We start from the raw sequence: 20203 nt of genomic DNA, 5'->3' as shown, positions 1-20203 counted from the left end.
AGTAAGTCATCCGCGGCCGACGAGTAAAGTCACGGCGGGAACGATATGTTGGCTGCAGGTGGTCCGCCGCGGTCATCGGTCACGGGCAAAAAAAAAAAAAAAGAAAAGAAAAGAAAGGAAAAATACATGACATGTAAGTTTGTCGGAATTGACCGCAGAAACAGCCTGATTGTCTAACAATCGAGCAGTGTTGTTGCAGTGTTCTTGTCGTTTCATTCCTTCCTTTGTGTAGAACCCCTCCCACTTTGCTCGTCCCGGTAGTCGGGAACGATGTGCTGCAAGGGTCGAAAACCGGCTGCGTGCCAATCAGGGGTCCACAAACCAGCCGGCGCTTAGACGCGTTTAATCTGATACGTACCGAGAGTACCTTACAGTTCGCCTGCTCGGCCGTCGCCCGGCCGGCCAATGGGATCGAGGGCGCAGTCGGTCTACACATGTGTATGTACATACATACATTGGACTAGGTCGGCAGCCGGCAGGCCGTCCTCCCCCAACATTGCGGCTGCCATGAGTACGTACAGTACACTATTCCGGCCTAACCTTCTCTGGCCCCAACGGCGCACCGCCCCCCCTCTGCTCCCGCCGTAGCAGGGTGTGCGGCCCGGCGGTGGCGGAGAGGTTTGTGAAGGAGGCCTGTCCCACACTGCGTAGCTTGTACAGTGCCGTTGTCTCTTCCTCCGATCTCCCTGGTGGTTTTGGCACAAAAAGATGGATGGGATACCCCACCCTCCCTCTTCGTCCCCTCTCCAATTCGCCTTTCGACCCAACAGTCTGGTTTTCACCGGCCAGGGGGGCTCTGCTGCTGCATGCTGCATGCTGCATGAAGGACCATCAAACTTGACCACCCACAGCTCTATAGGAGTCACCTGCCCCAGGTCGATGCCGGTTACTGCTCTCTGCTAACATGGCCTAGGTGGTCATCTCCTTGATTCCTCGCCGTGTCGTGCAGGCCGAGGCACCCTTGGGTTCTCTTCCCACCCTCCCCTTGAGCCAGAAGACATCTGGCCAACGTCGAGACTTTCCTATAAAGGACATTCAGACCGCGACGGAGAATCCCATCTCCAAATCACAAAAGCACAAACAACGCACACAACATCAGACGAGCGAGCAACCGCCCTCGGCAGACTAAAAAGCAAGCAGCCCCGACACCACACAGGCGCTCTTCAGCACTACCCACTCCCTCCACACTCCACACGACCTCTTGCCGACGCCTCGAGCGGGCCCGGTTCGACAATGTGCCAGTGGGAGGAGATCATCTATGCCTGCGACAGCAGCCAGCACTACGGCCGAAAAGTTCAGAAGATGGCCTACTCTTGCGACATCTACAGACGCCACGTCTACGGACCCTGCCGGTACGACAAGCGGTACGACCGGCCCATGACTCTGGTCTACAGCGACGAGTACTGCGACGAGTGCCAGAGGATGTTCGAGTACATCAACTACCACTAGCAATCGCAAAGCTCGTCTCATCCTAAGGACTTGTACATAGGACGCCCAAGGTAAGATGGTCCCTGCTCTGTTAGAATCGCTCTTTGCTAACTTTACTGGCACAGGATATTACCTCTTTTTTTCTTCTCTCTGATTCACATGTATTTCTTTCGGTCGTTCTGGTTCGATTCATACTTCTCTTCCTGTTCTCTTATATCTTTTTCGCTTCGGGTTTCGCATCTAAAGCCACAAACCACAGCGAGGAGCGAGTCTTTGTCTCTCGGCATCTTAGAAGGATAAACTGGGCTGGTGTTACATTCTTTTGGGGACGGTTCATCACATACAAGGGTTGGATTATTACACGGGGATATCAGACGGGATTTTGGTTTAGACATCATGGGCGGCATCACTGCCTCGGAGAAGGGGGGATTGACACTTGATACCATGTATTCTCACTGGCATGTTTTCTCCACTAGATAGATAGACTCCATTCTTTTTATTCCACAAATGTAGATAGCCGCCAAGAGTACCTCAAGCTCTTGACCACTTGAATACAAATGTACAACTTGTCATGGTCGTCCCGAAGTTCCATCACCAGTTAACTCAGTGTGCTCTGTGCATGATCGCCACTTAATTACAGTATGTTAATTACAGGATGTGTAATGATGCAAAGGCAGTATCTATTTTGGGTGAGTCAACATGCCGTCTGATCTCTTTCCGTGATTTTGTTTCCCGCGTCCCCAAGCCACTGCCTTTCCGAACCAACAGGGTAGCACAAGTCGTCCGATCAGGCGATGCCCCAGAAAACGGAAGAAATGGGGAAGGGGGAAAAGGGGGGGGGGGCAGAAATCCTTCTCGGCCCAGCATGACCATGGCCACACTTGAACTCCAGCTCAGATGATGCAATCGTGTTGGGTCTAATCCTCCCGTCGGCTTCGCCGCTCATAGGGTTGCATGTTTGCATCTAACAAGCACCAACAAGGTTTCGACGCGGCGCCCCGGAATTGACAGGGTGCGGGTCGCGGCCCCGCCCGGGAGGAAAGTGGGGATCTCGAGGGCCGGTGCAGTTAGGTTCTCGGGTCCGAGTCCGGCTCTTATTGGCGCTTCCTCCTTCCGTTCTTGTCTATGTTTTCCCTCTGCTGCGATCGCTTTTTGTTTATTTGTCCCGTCACTCCATTTTTCGGACCCGAAAGGACATTTATTGCCCACACCCTACTGCATGGACTAGAAGCCGTCGAAGACAGGAGCCGACAATAGGCCCGGCCTTGCATAGAGGTATGCACCGTACTTAGCGATACACATTGTTAGTGCGCGGTAGGTTTGAATGAAATTGCCAAATTTGGCAGTTGCCGTCAAACAGCGGATGCTCTCGAGTAGCGCCCCAGGTCACAGACAAGGGGCTGAAACGCGTGCAAAGCTCTCCGCGCCGCGCCCCAGCATCGTCGACCCGAGTCACACACACAGCCGAACCGTACTGCGTATGTATGCATGCATGTATGTACATACAGTACATACGGATCCGCTAGTGTAAGGTATCGATCAGCCGCAGCGCTGATGCAAACAGCAGCGACCCACGAAAGCCCTGTCCTCGAGACCGCGCAACACGCGAGACTTGGTGTCTCCGAGGGTCACTTGCAGGTGGTCGGCCCGGCAAGAATGGCCGCTTCCAATTTGGGAGCTTCGGGGCGGCCCAGTCCCAGTATGCACTGTGAGTGCTGTCGGTGCCGCGTGCTTTGACTGGCCCGACGGCCCAATGGCGCTTGAGCGCGCAAACGCCCTTAAGCGCTGGCTGCCGAGCTGATCATCACCAAGCTGCAGACGAGAAGAGACCGGAGATACCGAGACACTACGTTGGTTCTTTTTATTTTATTTTATTTTTTTCTTTTTGCTTTTGCGGAAGAAGAGCTGCAATAATCCTTCTCGAACACTGCCGAAACGGGGAGGACAGCTCAGAGTTGCATGCGAGGCGGTGCGCCTCGGGCAGCTCGGCAGCAAACAGCATATGCCAGAAGCAATCTGGGAGCTACAAGCAAAAGTAGAACCGAACCGATGCGCAAGAAAGTAACGGTCATACAGAATACCTCAAATGGTTCGGAATCAATAGGAGCTAGCACTTCCCTCGCGGGCTGTTCTCCGCAGGCCCTACATTTGACGCCCCAGCTTTCCGATAAGCGTACCGACCTTGATACACATAGGGCTGGCGGCAGACAGCCTTTTGCCAGAAAAGGAAACTCGACATCCGTGCAGTGTAGCCTGTTGTATGTATGCATGTGCGTATACATGTACCTACACACGCAGCAGGGTAGCTCTGAAAGGTATGTATGTACAAGCTTTGGAAGGCCAGAACAGGGCCGCGTGCCTTCCCCCGTAGGCAGAGAGAGCTTGTCTTGTTTCATCGTCGCCCTTTGTGGAACGATTATCCCCTCCCACTGCCGTCACACCATCTTCTTTCTCATCAAAATTAAATAGAGGGCTACCAAGATCCCGATTTAGCACAAAGCGATCCTGCTCGTTTTTGCGGCCACAGTAACCAACCAGCCTAGCGGGGGCATTGCCTGCCTTTACCCCGCGAAATGGCCCCCACAGGCAAGTACCGAAACTGAATCGCGCCTCCCGGAAAACGATACGAAGGTCGGAGGCACGGTTGAAGAATATGTGGCACAGAAATATCAAGATAACACAGAACGGATGAGAAAGGGGGGGGAAAAGAAAAGAGAAAAAAAAAAAGAAAGTAGGGAAAACGAAACAGAAAAAAACGTGAGTTGAAGAGAGTTCATACAAGAGGATGAGGTCATTAATTAGTTAATAATTAACGCAAGATTTCCTTCTCGTCATGGTGCTAGCGACCTCACGCTTCTCGAGACTTAGCTACCTCATCAGGCCGGATGCGGCTCGTGCTGCTGAGAGTTTGGTGCTACCTATAACCACGCCCCTGGCCGGGGAATCCCCAGAGGTGATTGAACTGTGCCGCTCGTCTCATCATATCCCGCCCTGCAATGGTCGGGTCCGGCGCAGTCCGGTACGAGCTCTGTCTCACTTGGTGTGAAACCAATTGGTGTGAACAAAAGATCGGTCACACGACGTAGATCGGGTGATTCGGATCCTCTGAAGCATTCCGTCCTCAGTGGAACTGCGAAGTCAGCCAGGAATCCGAAAAGAATATACTTAGAAATGAATGGCTATGCTACCTTGCAGCCCCGTCAAGGGGTCGAAGGGAACGGGGGCCGCTATTGTTGCATGCCGGATATGGGGAACTGGCCAGGAAAGGGCCGGGGAAGGGTTGGGGGAAGGTTGGAGATGGGTGAGAGATACGAAATCGAATGGTCACAACAGGGCGTGTAGTCTAAGAACTGAGTAAATCGAAGCTTCCATAAGCTTAGGCAGCTGAGTGGGCGCGTGAGTTGAGCTCGCGAGAAACAGACCTTTCACGCCCCGGGAAAGCTTCGACCGACTTCCACCATCTACCCACACCGAGGTAATTAGCCAAGAGAGACGAGCAGGTGTTCTTGGGCAAATCAAGACAGTGCCATATTGCAGCGACACGCATGGAACCGTCGAACCCAAGTTCTGCTGAGTTGCACGTCGCCGACAATGAAGTCTCACTCCTCATTCAATATGTAATTACATGTCCCTGTCTTGCCGTCTTGCTGCATGTAGGTAACTACTCGGGACCTACAGGGCCACCTGGCTGAGCTTGCCTCGGACAGTGACTACCTTATCCAACAACAGGGGTACGTTCTCTGAATGCTCAAGTCTTCAAAATCTGCCGCCGCCTTGGGGGATTACCGATACTAATAGTTAAAAACAGATCAACTCAACACGGAGCAGGTCCTTCCGACAACGAGCACGAGGTCTTTTGGCGCAAACATAGCGCGCTTGGATAGGTCTCACAACTCCTTAACTGGCATTGGTATCAACAACGAGCTAATAAGGGGCTTGTAGCGTTTTCGATTTATTATTAAATAGAAATGTGATAGTGTTTTTTACTTGATCACTGCGGAACAAGCAGGGCTTGGCTAATTACATATTCTCCTCCAATATCGCCTGTACCAACAAGAGCTTAGAGGGCTTGTGGCGCAACGGTAGCGCGTTCGACTCCAGCTACCATTGAGGCTATCGAAAGGTTATCCGTTCAAATCGGGTCAGGCTCAAAGCTCCTCTCCTTCTTTTTTCCTCCCTTGATACCTGCGATAGAGAGACTTGCAGTCTCTCTCATGTCGACAGTGTTTCTAGGCTCTTTCTTTTTTATTCCAAGGCTGCGTCGGTTGTCCCTTCCCACATTACTCTCTTTTTTTATGGGTACCCAGCTACCATTAGTGCCAAAGGCTAGCTGTTCAAGTTGGGTGGGGATCAATCAAGCTTAATGAACTTTTTTGCCGGTTGCATCTTGCTCCTTTCCCATCGCCTAATTAATTGATCGTAGGTCTCCACCATCCTCCAAACTCCACCCAGCTGGGCGCTGCGGAGGCCGGTCTCTCTTGCTATTTAATATAACCCCCCTTGAATGAAGCCTTCCGTGTGTTGCGTGGAGAGTGAATGCTTGTTTTAGTTATTTTTTTTTTTTTTTGTTGATTTCGCTTTCTTGGCCCTGAATAACAATTGCAGTGCTATGATCTTGCTTCTCTCGCCAGCCACCTCGAAATATTATAACTATTATCCGTATAACACAAGCATAAGAGAGGGAATCCCTTTCCTTTCCCGCCTCCCCCCCTTCTTAACCCCTGAATACCATTCCGTCGCCGATTCTCACACTTGGACCGTCACAGCATAGACGCCCTGGCCGGCACCGACGTAGGCCACGTTGGCGTCGGCGTCGGTCCGGCCAAAGGCGCACGAGGTCGAGCCGGTGACGGAGCCGACGCTCCTGGGGGTGCCGACGGCCGGGTCGACCTCGACGAGCGAGTTGCCGGCGTTGGTGGCGACGTAGACGAGGCCGTCGGGGCCGAAGCAGAGGTCGTCGCCCATCAGGTCGGTCCAGAGGGTCTCGTAGGGGCCGACGGCCTCGGCCGTGTCCGGGTCGACGGCGACGCGGTGGAAGCTGTTCTTGAAGATGTTGGTGTACCACACCACGCCATCGCGGTACTTGATGCCGTCGATGCCGAAGGGGATCCCCCCCGACGGCGCCATGGTCGCGTCCTGCAGCGCCACCGCGTACTCGCCCGTGCCCACGTCGAGCCGGTACACGAGCCCCCGTCCGGCGTCGGCGACGAGGACGGTCGAGTTGGACAGGACGGCCAGGCCGTTGAGGTTGGACGCCTCCGCGATGGTCGCGATCGCGCTCGACGCCGGCGGGCTCGCCGTGAAGTCGACCGAGTAGACGGCCTTGCCGCCGATGACGGCGAACACGTCGGGCGCGTACTCGCCGATGCCCGACAGCCCCCTCGCGCCCGAGACCGTCAGCGCCGTCGCCGACGTCTTGGCCACCGGGTCGATCGAGTACAGGTTGGCCGAGTTCATGTTGGTCGCCAGGATCTCGCCCGTCGACCGCACCGCCACGTTCTCGACCGAGCTGAGCCGGACCACTTGGTTCACGTTCTGCCGCGCCACGAGGGCCGCGCCGTTGGCCGAGGCGGCCAGGAGAGAGGCGAGGAGGAGAAGCATGGTTTTCGCTTTGCGAAGGCCCGGGGGAGGGATGTACGTCGGCGGCGGTGGCGAACCTATATTGGTAGATGATGTGTTGAGTTGTGGTGCCCCTGATGTACGAGCGATGAAGGAGTTGTTGTTGTTGTTGTTGATGATGATGATGATGAGAGCAACGGGACCGACGGTGAGGTAGCGAGCAGACTTGGCCTTCCTTTTCTCCCGGGATCGTGGAATCACCAAACATAGAGAGCACGGGAAGGCCCTGGCTCCCCTTTTTCAAGGAACTTGCAAAGGGGCAGCCCCGCGCCGTACCCTAATTATTAGCCCTTCTCCCCTGCTTGAACCGTCGACACCAAGCAATCCCCCGACTCCTCCCATCGATTACACGCCGGTCTTGGCAGCTCGCTCTTGACGAGATTGGGGACCTGCGCCTAGATACTGAGCTTGGTGCTAAAACGCGATGGTTAATGGGATCGGCCCCTGGCCAGCAATCTGGGTATTCACGAACGTCGCCGTCTCTTGCCAAATGGGGTAACACGGCTCCGCGGCTCGATCCGAGCACGTTATATTCCGGCGCCAGTATTGTGCCCCGACAGTGGGGATTGTCCTCTCCCTTGACGTGCCAAGACGGTGGTCAAGAGCAACCTGATTGCGTACCACGCCGGCAGTCGAATTAGAGTTTTGAGACATGATCCTGGTTGGCCTGTGCAGTACCGATCCTCCCAAAGGTCGGATGAACGTGTCGAATGGGCGGAATGAGCCCTTTACAACGCTGTGTGATACAGAGGGGGGGATCAAGGTGTGGTCGAAGAACGGTCTAGAAGGCGGCGCGGAGGAGAGCGCAAACATAATATAGGCAACTATCAAGAGTTAGCAGGTACCTTGAGCGTCGAGACGACCGAACAGGCCATATCTTCGCGAGGATCTAATCATCTACCGATTGGGCGGGATGGAGGCAGGACAAATGCACGACATCAGGCGTTTTGAGTTTATTTGTTTTATATATGCGTAATCGAGCACTAGGTACAAGAAAGGACGGGCAGCCATGGCATGCCTCGACAGAAATATCCTTAACGCCTGCCTTGGGCAACCAACCCAGACAACCAAGGCCACCCCCCAAGGAAAACAAAAAGGGAAAAAAAAAAAAAAAAAAAAGAAGGAAGTGTCTTCAGAGAATTTCCCCCATGCACCGGCGCTCCCCAAATGGTATTTGTACACATATACACATGCCGATATTGATGATCCAAAGAGGAAGAACCAAAAGAACGAACCGTGATGCTTCTCGGAACGTGGGAACTTTCAGGTGGCCACTTGAGAAGTGAGCGCCGACGTCTGGAACGTCATCGACATTCCTGCGCCCGTGCCCTTCGCAGTCGCCGCCCCGCCGTTACTCTCGCTGCCCCTCCTCTGCTGCTGCTCGTATTCGTCATACCCAAGGTACGCACCATTCTGCCCATCCGACCCGTAGTCCCTCTCCAGATCCTCCAGATACCTCGGGCTATGATGCTTCACCGACGAGGTGAGCAGGTGGAGACCGCGACATTGGCTGGCGACGCCCTGCCTGACAAGGTTGCTGATGGACCGCTCACTGCCGTCGAAGACGTCGTAGGCGAAGATGACGGAGCGCTCGCTGACGAGCTTGCTCTGATCGAAGGCGCCCTGCTCGAGCAGCAGGACGGCGCAGCGCAGGTAGCGGGCCTCCATGTGGATGTCGGAGCGCACGTCGGTACGCTGGATGGCGTACTTGACCAGCTGCAGCGGCGTGTTGCCGCAGTTGTTGAACACGTTGACCGATGCGCCCTTGGCGCAGAGGAACTGCACGGCCGGGACGAGCCCGAACTCGGCGGCGTAATGCAGCGCCGTGTTACCCTCGGTATCGCGCTTGCTGAGGAAGCTCTGCATATCGAAATCGGCTGCCTTGGCGGCCGACTCCAAAACGTGCTCGAGTTTGGCCGTCAGCTCGGCGTCTGTAACCCCAGCCCTGCCGGCGGCGGCGCGGCGGAGGAGCTTCATGACGGGCGTGCGGCGGACATTCTGAGCGTTGCTCTCATTGGGGTCGAAGACGAGGCCGAGCGTGGGGACCTCGGTCGGGTGAATGGAGGCGAGGCTATCGGAACCGATGGTTGACGTGTCGGCGGTCGACGGGGCCTTGCCTTCGGAACCGAACTCGGGAAGATATCGGCGGATGAACTCGACCTCGTCGCCAAAGATGCGGTGCAACTTTGGCGCGGCCTGCTCCAGATTCCGACGGACGCTGTGCCATAACCGCTCGCCATTGGCCGACTTGTTGGCGACCAGAAAGCGGGCGGTGCCGTAGCCGACCTCTCTAAATACATAATATAGCGTCTCGATGGGGAAGGCCTTCTTCGCGACGAGGTGGTGCAAGAACGTGTGCTTGTCGACGTCTCTGTGGCAAAAGTCGAAGCCCCGCGCCCGCAGGGTGCGGATCAGGTTGAGGAAGGATACCGGCCTCATGCGAGGGTTTTCCGGTGGGTCATAGACATGGAGGAAGGTCTCGCCGCGATGATTGATCATCTGGACATCATCAGTGCGCTTTAGGATCATGAGGAGAATGGAAATGCGTGCGCCCCATCTCGCCGCCACGTGAAGTAGCGAGTTGCCGTACTTGTCCACCATGTTGGCCTCCTCCTCAGTGACGCGGAAGTGAGTAAAGTCGTAACCGTCCGTCTTTTGGGCGTCTATCGCTTTGGATAACCGCTCGTGCACGCACCCAGGGGGGCCGCGGCCGATACGGGCGGCGCAACACATCCGGACCAGTGCCGCGTTGAGGTCCTCGGTTGTGGGGTTGACGGTCGAGTACTTGGACTTGAACAGGTTTCCGACGGCTGCCGCGCCGCTCGGTTTAGTAGGTTTCCGCGGCCTCTCTTGCAGCATCGCCAAGAACTCCTCGCGAGTCATCTTGCTGAGCGCCGTGTTGCCGCCGGACGGGTTAAAGTTGACGTTTTTGGAAGACGCGGAGGAAGAAGACCGCGCTAAGCTGGAGATTCCGGACGAGATGCTCGAGAGGACCGAGGCCCATGACCTGCGCTTGGCCGATTTTGTCGAGGGCGTCGTCGAGGATGCTCGAGAGGGCGACTTGTCCCGGTGGTATGCGTCGGAAGAGCCGGTGCTGACGGCCTGCGGCGTGGACCCGGCAGATTCGGACTGCTTGACCGTGGACGGGCTGTCGGTGCTGGGGCTTTGGGCGTAAAATCCGGCCTGCTGTTCGACTTGTTGTCGGTCAACCGACATGCGAGTTCCCGCTGGCTCGAGCATGTCGTGGGCCATGGGATTGCGAGATTGTGCTTCGAGCCGCCTGCGGACCCTGCGATTCCTGATCCTCCGCTCTGCCCGCACCGACCTCAGAAACCGCACGCGCACCAGCATGGTGGCCAGATCCCGGGGCCTCCAGTCATCGATCCTGCGGTCAGGGAGGAGGTTCTTGAGATGCTTGTGCGAGTTGCGCTGCCTGTTCACCCATTTCGTCCCAGAGCAATTAGCGACCGCTGTACTGCACGTTTGGGGGGGAGGGGGGGGGAGGGTTAGGTTGCGCACCTTGGATCGAAGGAGCCATCTTTGAGGCGCTCGAGGATGCGAACGAGGGGCAGGCGCTCGCTCTGGGTGCAAACATAAAGCCGCAACAGTTTCTTCTGCTTGCCCGGCGGCCATGGTTTCTCTCGTCTCCCCCGCCGAGGAGCTGGCGGCGACACAGCACCGCCGGTGCTGGCCACGAGCTCCATCGTTCAAAGCTCAGTGCACCCGTTCCGACGGTGGGAAGCACAAGCAACTGACGCTCTCACGGCTCGTCTCGAATTCACTCGGCTCGGAATCGGTTCGATAACCGGCTTCGCAACGTGGGCAAACTCGTCGTAACAGGCGTGGGCGTGGGCGCGGGCGCGCAATGCCTTTGCTTCTGTTCAGCTACGTTATCGGTCATTCAATGTTGGAGATTGTCGGATCATGGCTAACGTTATCGACGATGACTATTCGCGGCGACTGCGTGGTGGCATAGTGGCATGACGATTGACGCTTTCGGGAGCGGCAGCTGTTTTAAGAGGTCAGCTCCGGGGGTGCAGGCTCAGTGGTTTCACTGGGTTTTGGTCCAGGCATCGTTCGCGGGGGGCGGGGGCGTCTCCTTCCCCAATTGGTTCTAGAAGGTGTCCACGGCCAATCGCTGGGCATCAGGTATCCCGCTCCAACTAGCTCCCACTCGTTCCCACTTGCCATCCCCGGACGAAGCGATCCCCGGACCCTGGGATCGCAATTTCCACTCGCGAGAATGGACAACGGTGAACAAAATAAAAAGCCCTGGTGCGCTGAGCATCTCCGTGGTCGTTGCTGTTACATGTTACAGCACTGCATTGTCACGGCCAGCGGGACGGGCATTGCGAGGGTACACTAGTGTAGTGTAGGCGAGAGGAGCATCCATGGGACGGGCCATTGTTGAAGGGTCTGCCCTCTCTGCTTCCTCGGGCGGGGCCTGACTCGAGCCGGAAAATAGGGATCAATTGCTGGGGCCATTCAGAAATAGTTATCGTACAATAGCTATCGGCACATTCGGTCCTATCGCCTACAGAGCCCGAAGCAGAAGGGGAAGGCCCAGAGCATACTTCCGTTGTTTTCGGATACACACAGTCGTAACAATTGTATGTCTGTACTGGATTCCACTAGTGTACGAAGTACGGATTAGTGTACACGCTGGGACGCAGAACGATGGTCCCGCCAAAACGCAGGGGCCATCTCTGGTCGCGACAGAATAGCGATGGCGGAGGCCTTCCATCCCTGACCAGTGATTGACAAAGCGACTAGAACGAAGAAGGCAAAAGCAGCGAGCGAGGGATGGGCGGGCCGACAAGAGGTTCCTGCCAGCTGCCCGCTATATCGGCTGCCTGCTCAAGTGAAGGTAAATTATCCAATCGCGGATCGCGGATTGCATTCCTGCGCCCCACATAGCCCGAGCGCAATGCAAGCCGTTGCCCAATCCCAACCAAACTCTCCCTTTGGCTGGAACTGTCATCCATCCAGAGGTGCCTTATTCGTCCACTTCACTGCACTTACTGTAGGGGACGGCAGCCCGGAACGAATGACCCGCATGAGCCCCCTGGCAGCAGCGACCGAGTCACGATCGGAGTGTTCCGAGGGGATGGGGACGCCGGACGGTCGGTCGACAATGCCGGTCCGGCAGCGAAAAGGCGAAAGAAATCCCCGATCGGCGGTTGCAACCTGAGAGGTTCTGCGCACGGGTTATTTATCTCCGTGTATCAGACTCTGGGCTTACACTAGCGGCGCCGTTGGGGGGGCAGTTGCAACAAGCAGACGCAGGAACTATCCGTACGGGCAGTACGGATGCACGAACTAGTCTGTACCGGCAGTCACTACAAACAGATCGTCTCCACAAGGGCACCTTTTTGCACAATTCGGGCTGCACGGTTGGTCCCGTCAACAAAAGCTGGATGCGCGCGATCAAAACGCGCGATCAAAACGTGCGGTCAAGTCCTGCGTCAACCTTCTACAAGGGCCGCCAAACAACGGTTTACACTAACGAACTTAGTGTACATCCGGATTACTGCAAGCAGTGTATTACATAACCGAGCCAACGTCGGCCGAACTTTGTGGTTACTCGCACACCGGTCTCATCCGCAGCAAGGTACACTACCTGTGGCTTGTCAGCTTCGTGCCGAACCCTGGGGTGACGAGATTCTGTAGCCTTGGCCACATGGAAAAGAAGGGCCGTCTTACTTAGCAACAGGGGTCCCGGTCGTTATCTCGAGATGCCCCACAACGAGCCTCCAAGACACAGTGGCTGCTGAATGTGTCGAGCTTCTTTTGACAGTCAAGAGTTGAGCTACCTGTGTGGCTTGTCTCTTGCTCGCAAACGATGTCCCAAGCTACCAAGAACTGGCAGGATACACGAAACGGCCTCCTGGTCGCCATCCTCGCCTGTGTGGGGCCATCGATGCGACGAGTCGAGCCGAGACTCTCCTGATTTAAACGCAGCATTGACGAATGGTCATTGCCCCCTACAACTTTAGAGATCGATATCGCCACCCTGCAGACAAAAAAAGAAGAGAGGGGGGGAAAAGCCATTCACGAGCGGCTGTGCCTTAAGCTAGCATCCACAATGTGGAACAGGACGGGACGGATACCGCGGCATTCGAATCTCTCGACTCGTGCGCCATGAACTAGTTATCTCGGACGACACGCAGAGCTTAACTTAATATTGCGAGCAGTCGCCAAACTCGGCTCGCAGGACGGTTAACGTTTTTCTTGTCCGATTGCTGCAGTGGACAGCTGTGCCGTCCCCTCGCGCGCTTCTACGCAGGCAATCGATTAACAGGTACGGTCGTCAGGCCTGAAAAGTGGTGTGTCGAGACAATTGGCAGTGGAGGCTTTCCGGGCGTTTCTCGTATACGTTGCAAAGTAATCGGTGGGGTCGCCATGCGAGGTGCCGGGCCATCGGGATAACGATCTCGTATCGGGTGGTGCCCTGTTGAGGTTTATTATAACTCTGTTTGCGCTCCTCTTGTCTCTGGTTTTGTCGCAACCACGCTCGCTTCCTTCCAGTCGCTCGTTCACTGTCAACTTTGAACATCTTCCTTCGTTACTCAACACCAAATTTATAATCCAACAGCCCAGGACAAAATAGGTCAGAATGCGCGCCCAGATTGCCACCCTCCTGGCGCTCGCCGCCCCGCTCTACGCTATCGAGATCACGTCGCCGTCCAAGAACGACGTAGTGGACCCTTCCAAGGGCGTGACCGTCAAGTGGACCACCGTCAGCACCGACCCGGACCGCGCGCACCTCGTGCTGGTCAACATGGCGGCCGGCCACACCCCTTTTACCAAGGACCTCGGCGAGGTGGACCTGTCGACTGGCAGCTACACCGTCAAGGAGAAGGACATTCCCAACGACAGCAGCTACCAGTTTAACTTTGAGAGCGACGAGCCCCAGAACACGGGCATCCTTGCCCAGTCGGCGCAGTTCGAGGTCAAGTCGTCGTCGTCGGCCCAGGACGAAGACGAGCAGTCCTCCTCGGCCGCCGCCTCGTCGTCATCGCGGGCCACCATCTCCGCCTCTGCCTCCACCACCGTCCAGAGCGTGACGTCCGTCGACACCAGCACCGGCTCCGAGACCACCGGCACCGGTACCGCCACCACCCTGACCACCTCCACCGGCAGCGCCTCCGAGACCGCCGGTGCCTCCAGGACCGCGTCCGCCTCTTCTGTTACCAGCACCGCCGCTGCCGCCCCGACTGGCGTGGCTGCCCGGAGCGGCAGCCTGTTCGCCTTGATGGTCGGCGTCGCTGCTGTCTTTGCTTAAATAGAGGACATTGGGCAAAGAAAGCAGTGTATCATCGGGCGTCAAAGGCTAGGGAACGAATTATGGACGGGCAATTGGGTCGGTGTTTTAAACTCGAGATGGGAAACGGCGATCCATGTGGGAACGTTTTTTTCTTCTTTCCTTCGTTCTTTTCCCCTTGTTGTTATTCGGCTCGGCACATGGCGAAAGGGGAACTACAAAGATATAGAGGGTTAGAAATTAAGGGTACAAACACGTGGGATTTTCCCAGGTCTTTGGGCCGGTCTCAGCTGTGACCAAGTCTATTTTTTTTCTGGCCTCTGCGTGCGACTGCCAGTGTGATGACACGGCTGGCTTGGACATGTGCTACCAGGGGGCTACGCAGCATCTGGCCAAGTGAGGTTTAGGGAAATGTACCCGTGAGAAAACGGTGAAAGTTGTACAGTAGCTCAAGTGGTGTGGATGTACTTCATACATCCAGATCAATCACATACAATACAAGTACTCCCTACTCCGTATAGCCTTGTCACGTTTTCGGGCAGGCCGAATGTTGGCTGTTGTTCTTGGTTCGTGTACGTACTACAGTCCCAAAGAGATATATCTCCCGGATTCTCGGTACCGCAATTGCCTTGTCTCACATCCTGGTCAGACAGGGCACGCAGCCAATGTATCAGGGGTCCAGATGCCGAAGCAGAAATTTCCACCGATTGGTCGAACCAGAGCTGGCCGGCGAATGAATGTCAGCTCTGCATAGTACCTCTGGACTAGTGTAGGGTAGACTGCGCCAGCACAGCGGGGAGCAGAGGAGGATCGATGCAAGAGGTGCAAAAACGTGGACAGTCTCATCTTGTGGTGGACCGGGCCCCACTAGGGTTCCCGGCCCCACCAGGGTTGCAGCCACCCACATCTTCCCTGCAGGGTGGCCCGCCCTGGTCAGTTATACGAAGATCGTTGCTTTTCCGCACCCATCATCCCACACTTCTAGAGTCCAAGCCACCCGCTGCCTTAAACTCTGCAATGCAACCATGTGTGTGAGTGTGTGTAAGTGCAAGACGGGATTTGACGCAGTGTGTACGGATCCGTACAGAGCTGGTGTAACCGACACCGCTATACAAGTGTTGATCGCTTCCTAGGTTGCTAGGTGTGATGTTTAGTGTGCTGTGTAAATGTACATCAGTGTACAATACAGACATAGTATACATATACACAATTATGTAGTAAGTAGAATGACCTTACAAGTATGGCGTGCTATTCCGAGCCCACTACTAGTACACATACGGATGACGCTATATAGTATGTACAGTACAGTAGTACCATAGTATACTAGCAAATTAAACTCTACTGCGTATGCTAGTATACCATAGTAGTGTGCTGCGGAGCCACGATCTTAGGAGGGTGAATGATAGAGGTCTGGTTGTAGTAGTCAAAATAGTTCAAAAGATCGATCTCTTCTATCAACGTTTGCTAGCCCTATGGCTCTATATAAGAAGAAGATGGGCACAAAGAACCCACTGTTTACAGGCATCCACAGGGCTTACTAATCTAACCTTATATGATGGACGTGTCCACGGACACGTACTACATCAAGTCCCCCGCCCAGAAAAGAAAACGCAGTACCCGCACTATAGGCTCCAAATAGCTCCCAATTTGAGCTCTCTTTCCACGTAAATATCCAATTATAAATAGTAGTATTATACCATTACTATGGTGTCTTATATGTCGTCCGTACTCGTTCTATATAGGCGTTTTCCAGCCGTGCCTACCTCCGGGCGAGTCTTTGACGCGGCTTTCCTAGCTATACCCGCCTCCGGGCGAGTCTTTAACGCGGCTTTTCTAGCTGTACCCGCCTCTGGGCGAGTCTTCGAGGCGGTTAGTTGCCCTCCTTGACGAGCCTAGTATTTGTTTACCATCTTACGTGTATAGTATAGTTAGAAGTTAGTTTTCTAGACGTTATATTTATGGCCAAGTCCTTTCTATTTGACTAGATACTTGTATTTACCGTATATAAGCTTATAGTCCTAAATACGCTTGACTTTGTATTCGTTACCGGATTCTAGCCTATTATTAGTATGGCTATCTTTAATAGGGCTAGTAGGTGGTACTATGTAGTTATATAGGTTAGTTCTAGGAGGTATAGGCGATAAATAGGCTATAGATATTACTAGATATATATCTATATTAGGTGGTAATCGTAAGTAGTATACTAGATAGCTAATACGTTTAACGATCTTAAACGGGCCTATACGCTATTAGGATAGCTTATATAATAGTTGACCCGGTAGATAGTAGCTATAATATAGGTGTAAATATACTTAGTTGCCTAGCTTAAACTTAGTATTATAGTAGCTAGCGTTATATCTATGTTTAGCTCGGGCTACTATAAAATCTATTACTATCTAGGCATCCTAGTATAGATATTTATATAAGACTAGGATATCTTATACTATATTTAACGATAGCGTAGTTAGCGCTTCTAACGGTCCTATTAAACTAGTGCCAGCCTCTCCTAGCAGTAGTCACACACTCCTAAGACCAAACCTCCGTCTAGTTAGATAGAGAGGAGTGTTAGCTCAAAGTGTCTAGTATATCTAGGCACTCGTGGTTATAGCAGACAAGTCTAGCTTTCCTAGATAATAGTCGCGATAGACATAGGGACAGCAATAACGATACCCCTCTAGGTAGATAAAAAAGGGACCACCTACATAGAAAAAGATAACCAAACTTACAAGTAAAAGAAGAACCTTATCATTATACAAATAATACTATAATAGTAATCTATTACTATTATTATTAATCTATTCTATAAAAAAACTATCTATTATCCTTATTATTCCCCCCTTAGTACCTTTCTAAATAGGTACCCCCTATTTATATCTAATATATATATAACTTGTTCGGAACTAGAAAAACGAATCTATAACCTATACCCCTCTAGTCATACCAAGAGGTTCCTACCCTAGTCTATACTTCCTCTTCGAATTCGCTCTAAGGCTCCTACTAGCGAATTCGACACTTAAATACCCTCCTTTCTAGCCTCCTACTATCTTACTCTCTTAGCCCTATTATCCCCCTCGGGCGACGGTCGCTTCTTAGACTACCGACGCCTCTACCAGGCTTTAGTCTCGGCCTCTAGCTCGTCCTAGCCTATAAACTAGGGCAGGTATTTAGGAGCTAGCTCTAGATCTTCAGGCCCGGACTACTCAAAGAGAGGGGGCTATATCTACTTAGTAGGATTATCCTTAGGGCGATACTAACGCGCCTAGCCTTTTTTAATGGTCTAGGGCGATCTAGCCTACGCTAATACGCTTATCTTAGTCTGACTAGACAGCCGTTACACTATCAAAGGCTTCTACTTAGCCTATAGCTACTTCTATTACTACTAGGAACCTAAAGGTTACATCTAACCTTATATATTAATAGCTATAATTTACTCTTCTACCTATATTACCACTTATTAGTAGATATCTATCTTTAGCTTATAAAGGTACTCGAGCGCCTATTATAAGAGCTAAGCTAGCCTAAGTCCTTTAGGCGCCTTACTAAGGAACCGCTAGACGGCTATATCTAAGGGAACTTAGGTATCCTTTTTAACCTTTAGCTACTCTTATATCGGCAGGGGATTGTCTTCTTCCTCCGTCCGGACGGAGATAACCGATTTCGCGCGTCTAGGGGCTAGCTATAGCTACTAGATAGGTAGCTTCTACTATCTATCATTTACTAGCTATCTAGGCGGTTAGTAGGGATTAACATTACCCTATAGAGTCTTTAGCTTTTCTACGTACAAAGGATTATTAGGCTAATAGCCTAGAGCCATCTAGATTGTTCTAAGCTAGAGTGTTAATATCTTATTCTTGGTAGCTATCATCTTTAGCCCTACGTATAGACGGCCCTTCTGCCAAGGGAGCTTAAGATAAGCCTTATCCTTCTGTCGTATCTCCTAGAAATAGAACCGATAGAATTTAGCGACCTAGATCTTATATTCCTACTATCCCTACTATCTTAACGTCGCCTATATTATAGCCTAGACTCGGGTATCCTTAGGTAGAGGGAAGAGGGAGCTTAGGCAGATAACCTTATCCTATAAGTCCTTATATAGGTCTTTATAAGCCTACTTATCAGAGGGGTATAAATCTATATAATAAATATAATACTCTATCTAGTTATATATAGCTACTACCTAGTATAACTCCTATAGGTAGTAGACAAGGACCTAAAAGCGTTTGCCTATAGCCTCCTTTTACTTTCTTAGGGGTAGAGCTACCTACTTAGGCCGCTAGTCAATTATAATATCTAGGAAGATATATATATATAGCTTGTAAGCTACTAGTATATAGCAGAGGAGGTTTAGGAGGTCGAAGCTATTTAGGTACTCCCTTCTTAATATAAGTCCTTTAATATTATAGAGGCTTATTATAATATTATACTAGGGTATACCAAAGTATATCCCTCCCTAGCTATATAGTCCTATATATAAGGGAAAGAGATAGCTAATAATCTACTCATTTACTAATAAACTAGGGCTTGTAATCTAGTTAGGCCTCTATTATAGTACCCTAGTTAGGTAAGGAATAGGCCCCTTATACGGTTCTTTGAAAAGCCTGTTAGAATCGCTAGGCCTAGGGTAGTTTCCAGCCTCTAGTCCTAGAGTCTAGCTTATAAGGAGGTACTATAGGAACTATCTTAATGTTTTAGGGTCCTCCCCCAGGAGTAGTAAAGGCAGGCCGGTATTTGGCTGGTTTAGCCCTCGAGTCAGATAGAGAGGTACCGATCCTTCTCTTCTTTAGTACTCTAAGTCTTTAATATTATTACTAAAGGTATTTGACATTAGAAGACTTATATAGAGTCACTTAAAACCTAGATTACCAACATTTAGAAAAGAATCACTTAGTAGGATACTTACCTATCGGCTTCTGGCCTTCTAACTAGATATAGATAACATTTTATTTAGTATTTTCATAAGCGGCTAATTTGTAAGGTGGTTAGTTATTAGTTAGAAGTTAGAGGAGGGAGGGGGGGTTTAAGTTAGGGGTATTTATAGACCTCTAGGTCCCTCCTTAATTCCTTCCCTATCTAGTCATTCTAACCTAGTTTTGCTATTTCTAGGGCTATCCGAAGTAGCTACCTAGTTAGCCCTTATATAATTAGGTCATTCTTTATTATAACTCTAGGGTATAGCCCCGAATTACTTTTTATCCGGTAGTAACAAAGAGGCGTAACCTATTACGTAGTAGGTCATTCTAGCCTAGGCGTACCTTCTTCGTATAGGAATCTATAGCTCTAGGACTCTAAAGTAGGTAGACACTAAAGGATAAGTAGCCCTCTTCTCTCCCTAACTTCTTCTAGCTTTCGAATCCTCTAACCTACTCCTTATCCGTGTTAATCTCCCTCTACCTAGACAGCTAATACCCTTCTCCTATATTACTTCCCCTTCAAACTTACTATAAGCTCCTATAAGCAAGTTCGAACACTATAGTAACCGAGAGAGTTAAGCGCTAGAGATATAAAACCTCTGTCTAGGAAGACATAGAAGTTAATAAAGATACTTATAACGAACCCAACTCAGACTTCCTCTAAAAGGGTTCAGACGAAGGTAAGTGGTACGGGACAAGCATACAGGTCGTCTAAGGGATTCGGTAAAGCCAAAGGGTTCATAACAACAGAGTTATCTCTCACAGTAGCGCGATGCTGTTAGGGGTACTATAATGTAAGGAGTACGTTGCTATCACTGGTGAACTCCAGAGTCCACCAGAACGAGTGACTAGCTATCTAATATACTTGTCTGGTTCCCTTATTCTTGAGTGTTCCCCTTAGATTCCGATCGTGTGATCGCTGCTGCGATCCTTCGATCATTGTTCGGGTGCTCGCCTTGATCGAAGTGCGATTACTGCGATC

General features: G+C 52.1%; 4 protein-coding genes and 1 non-coding gene across 5 annotated transcripts; 3 read left to right on the top strand and 2 right to left on the bottom strand.

Moving 5' to 3' along the window:
- Positions 1-126: 126 nt before the first annotated feature.
- Positions 127-1449, top strand: P884DRAFT_188918 (uncharacterized protein; the record flags this gene model as incomplete). The annotated part of the gene is made up of 2 exons (XM_069437400.1): positions 127-171; positions 1141-1449. The coding sequence occupies 2 exons, from the start codon at positions 127-129 to the stop codon at positions 1447-1449; spliced, it is 354 nt and encodes a 117-aa protein (XP_069302321.1).
- Positions 1450-5493: 4044 nt separating this feature from the next.
- On the top strand, positions 5494-5579 carry P884DRAFT_t11. Its single transcript has one exon. It is a non-coding gene; the product is annotated as a tRNA-Trp (tRNA).
- A 595-nt stretch (positions 5580-6174) lies between these two features.
- On the bottom strand, positions 6175-7029 carry P884DRAFT_274565 (uncharacterized protein; the record flags this gene model as incomplete). The annotated part of the gene is made up of 1 exon (XM_069442739.1): positions 6175-7029. One exon carries the CDS (start codon positions 7027-7029, stop codon positions 6175-6177), a length of 855 nt encoding a protein of 284 aa, XP_069302320.1.
- A 1190-nt stretch (positions 7030-8219) lies between these two features.
- On the bottom strand, positions 8220-11027 carry P884DRAFT_235647 (uncharacterized protein). Its single transcript, XM_069439956.1, has 2 exons — positions 10567-11027; positions 8220-10480 (listed from the first exon to the last, which is right to left on the bottom strand). The coding sequence occupies exons 1-2, from the start codon at positions 10749-10751 to the stop codon at positions 8311-8313; spliced, it is 2355 nt and encodes a 784-aa protein (XP_069302319.1). The 5' UTR covers positions 10752-11027; the 3' UTR covers positions 8220-8310.
- A 2636-nt stretch (positions 11028-13663) lies between these two features.
- P884DRAFT_190557 (Ser-Thr-rich glycosyl-phosphatidyl-inositol-anchored membrane family-domain-containing protein) lies at positions 13664-14332 on the top strand (the record flags this gene model as incomplete). Its single annotated transcript, XM_069437520.1, has 1 exon — positions 13664-14332. One exon carries the CDS (start codon positions 13664-13666, stop codon positions 14330-14332), a length of 669 nt encoding a protein of 222 aa, XP_069302318.1.
- Positions 14333-20203: the final 5871 nt, after the last annotated feature.

This window comes from Thermothelomyces heterothallicus (assembly GCF_042370625.1).
Source record: "Thermothelomyces heterothallicus CBS 202.75 unplaced genomic scaffold P884_scaffold_1, whole genome shotgun sequence".
NCBI classification, from domain to species: domain Eukaryota; kingdom Fungi; phylum Ascomycota; class Sordariomycetes; order Sordariales; family Chaetomiaceae; genus Thermothelomyces; species Thermothelomyces heterothallicus.
Note: the sequence above shows the minus strand (reverse complement) of the source record. Positions and strands in the feature narration are given on the sequence as shown.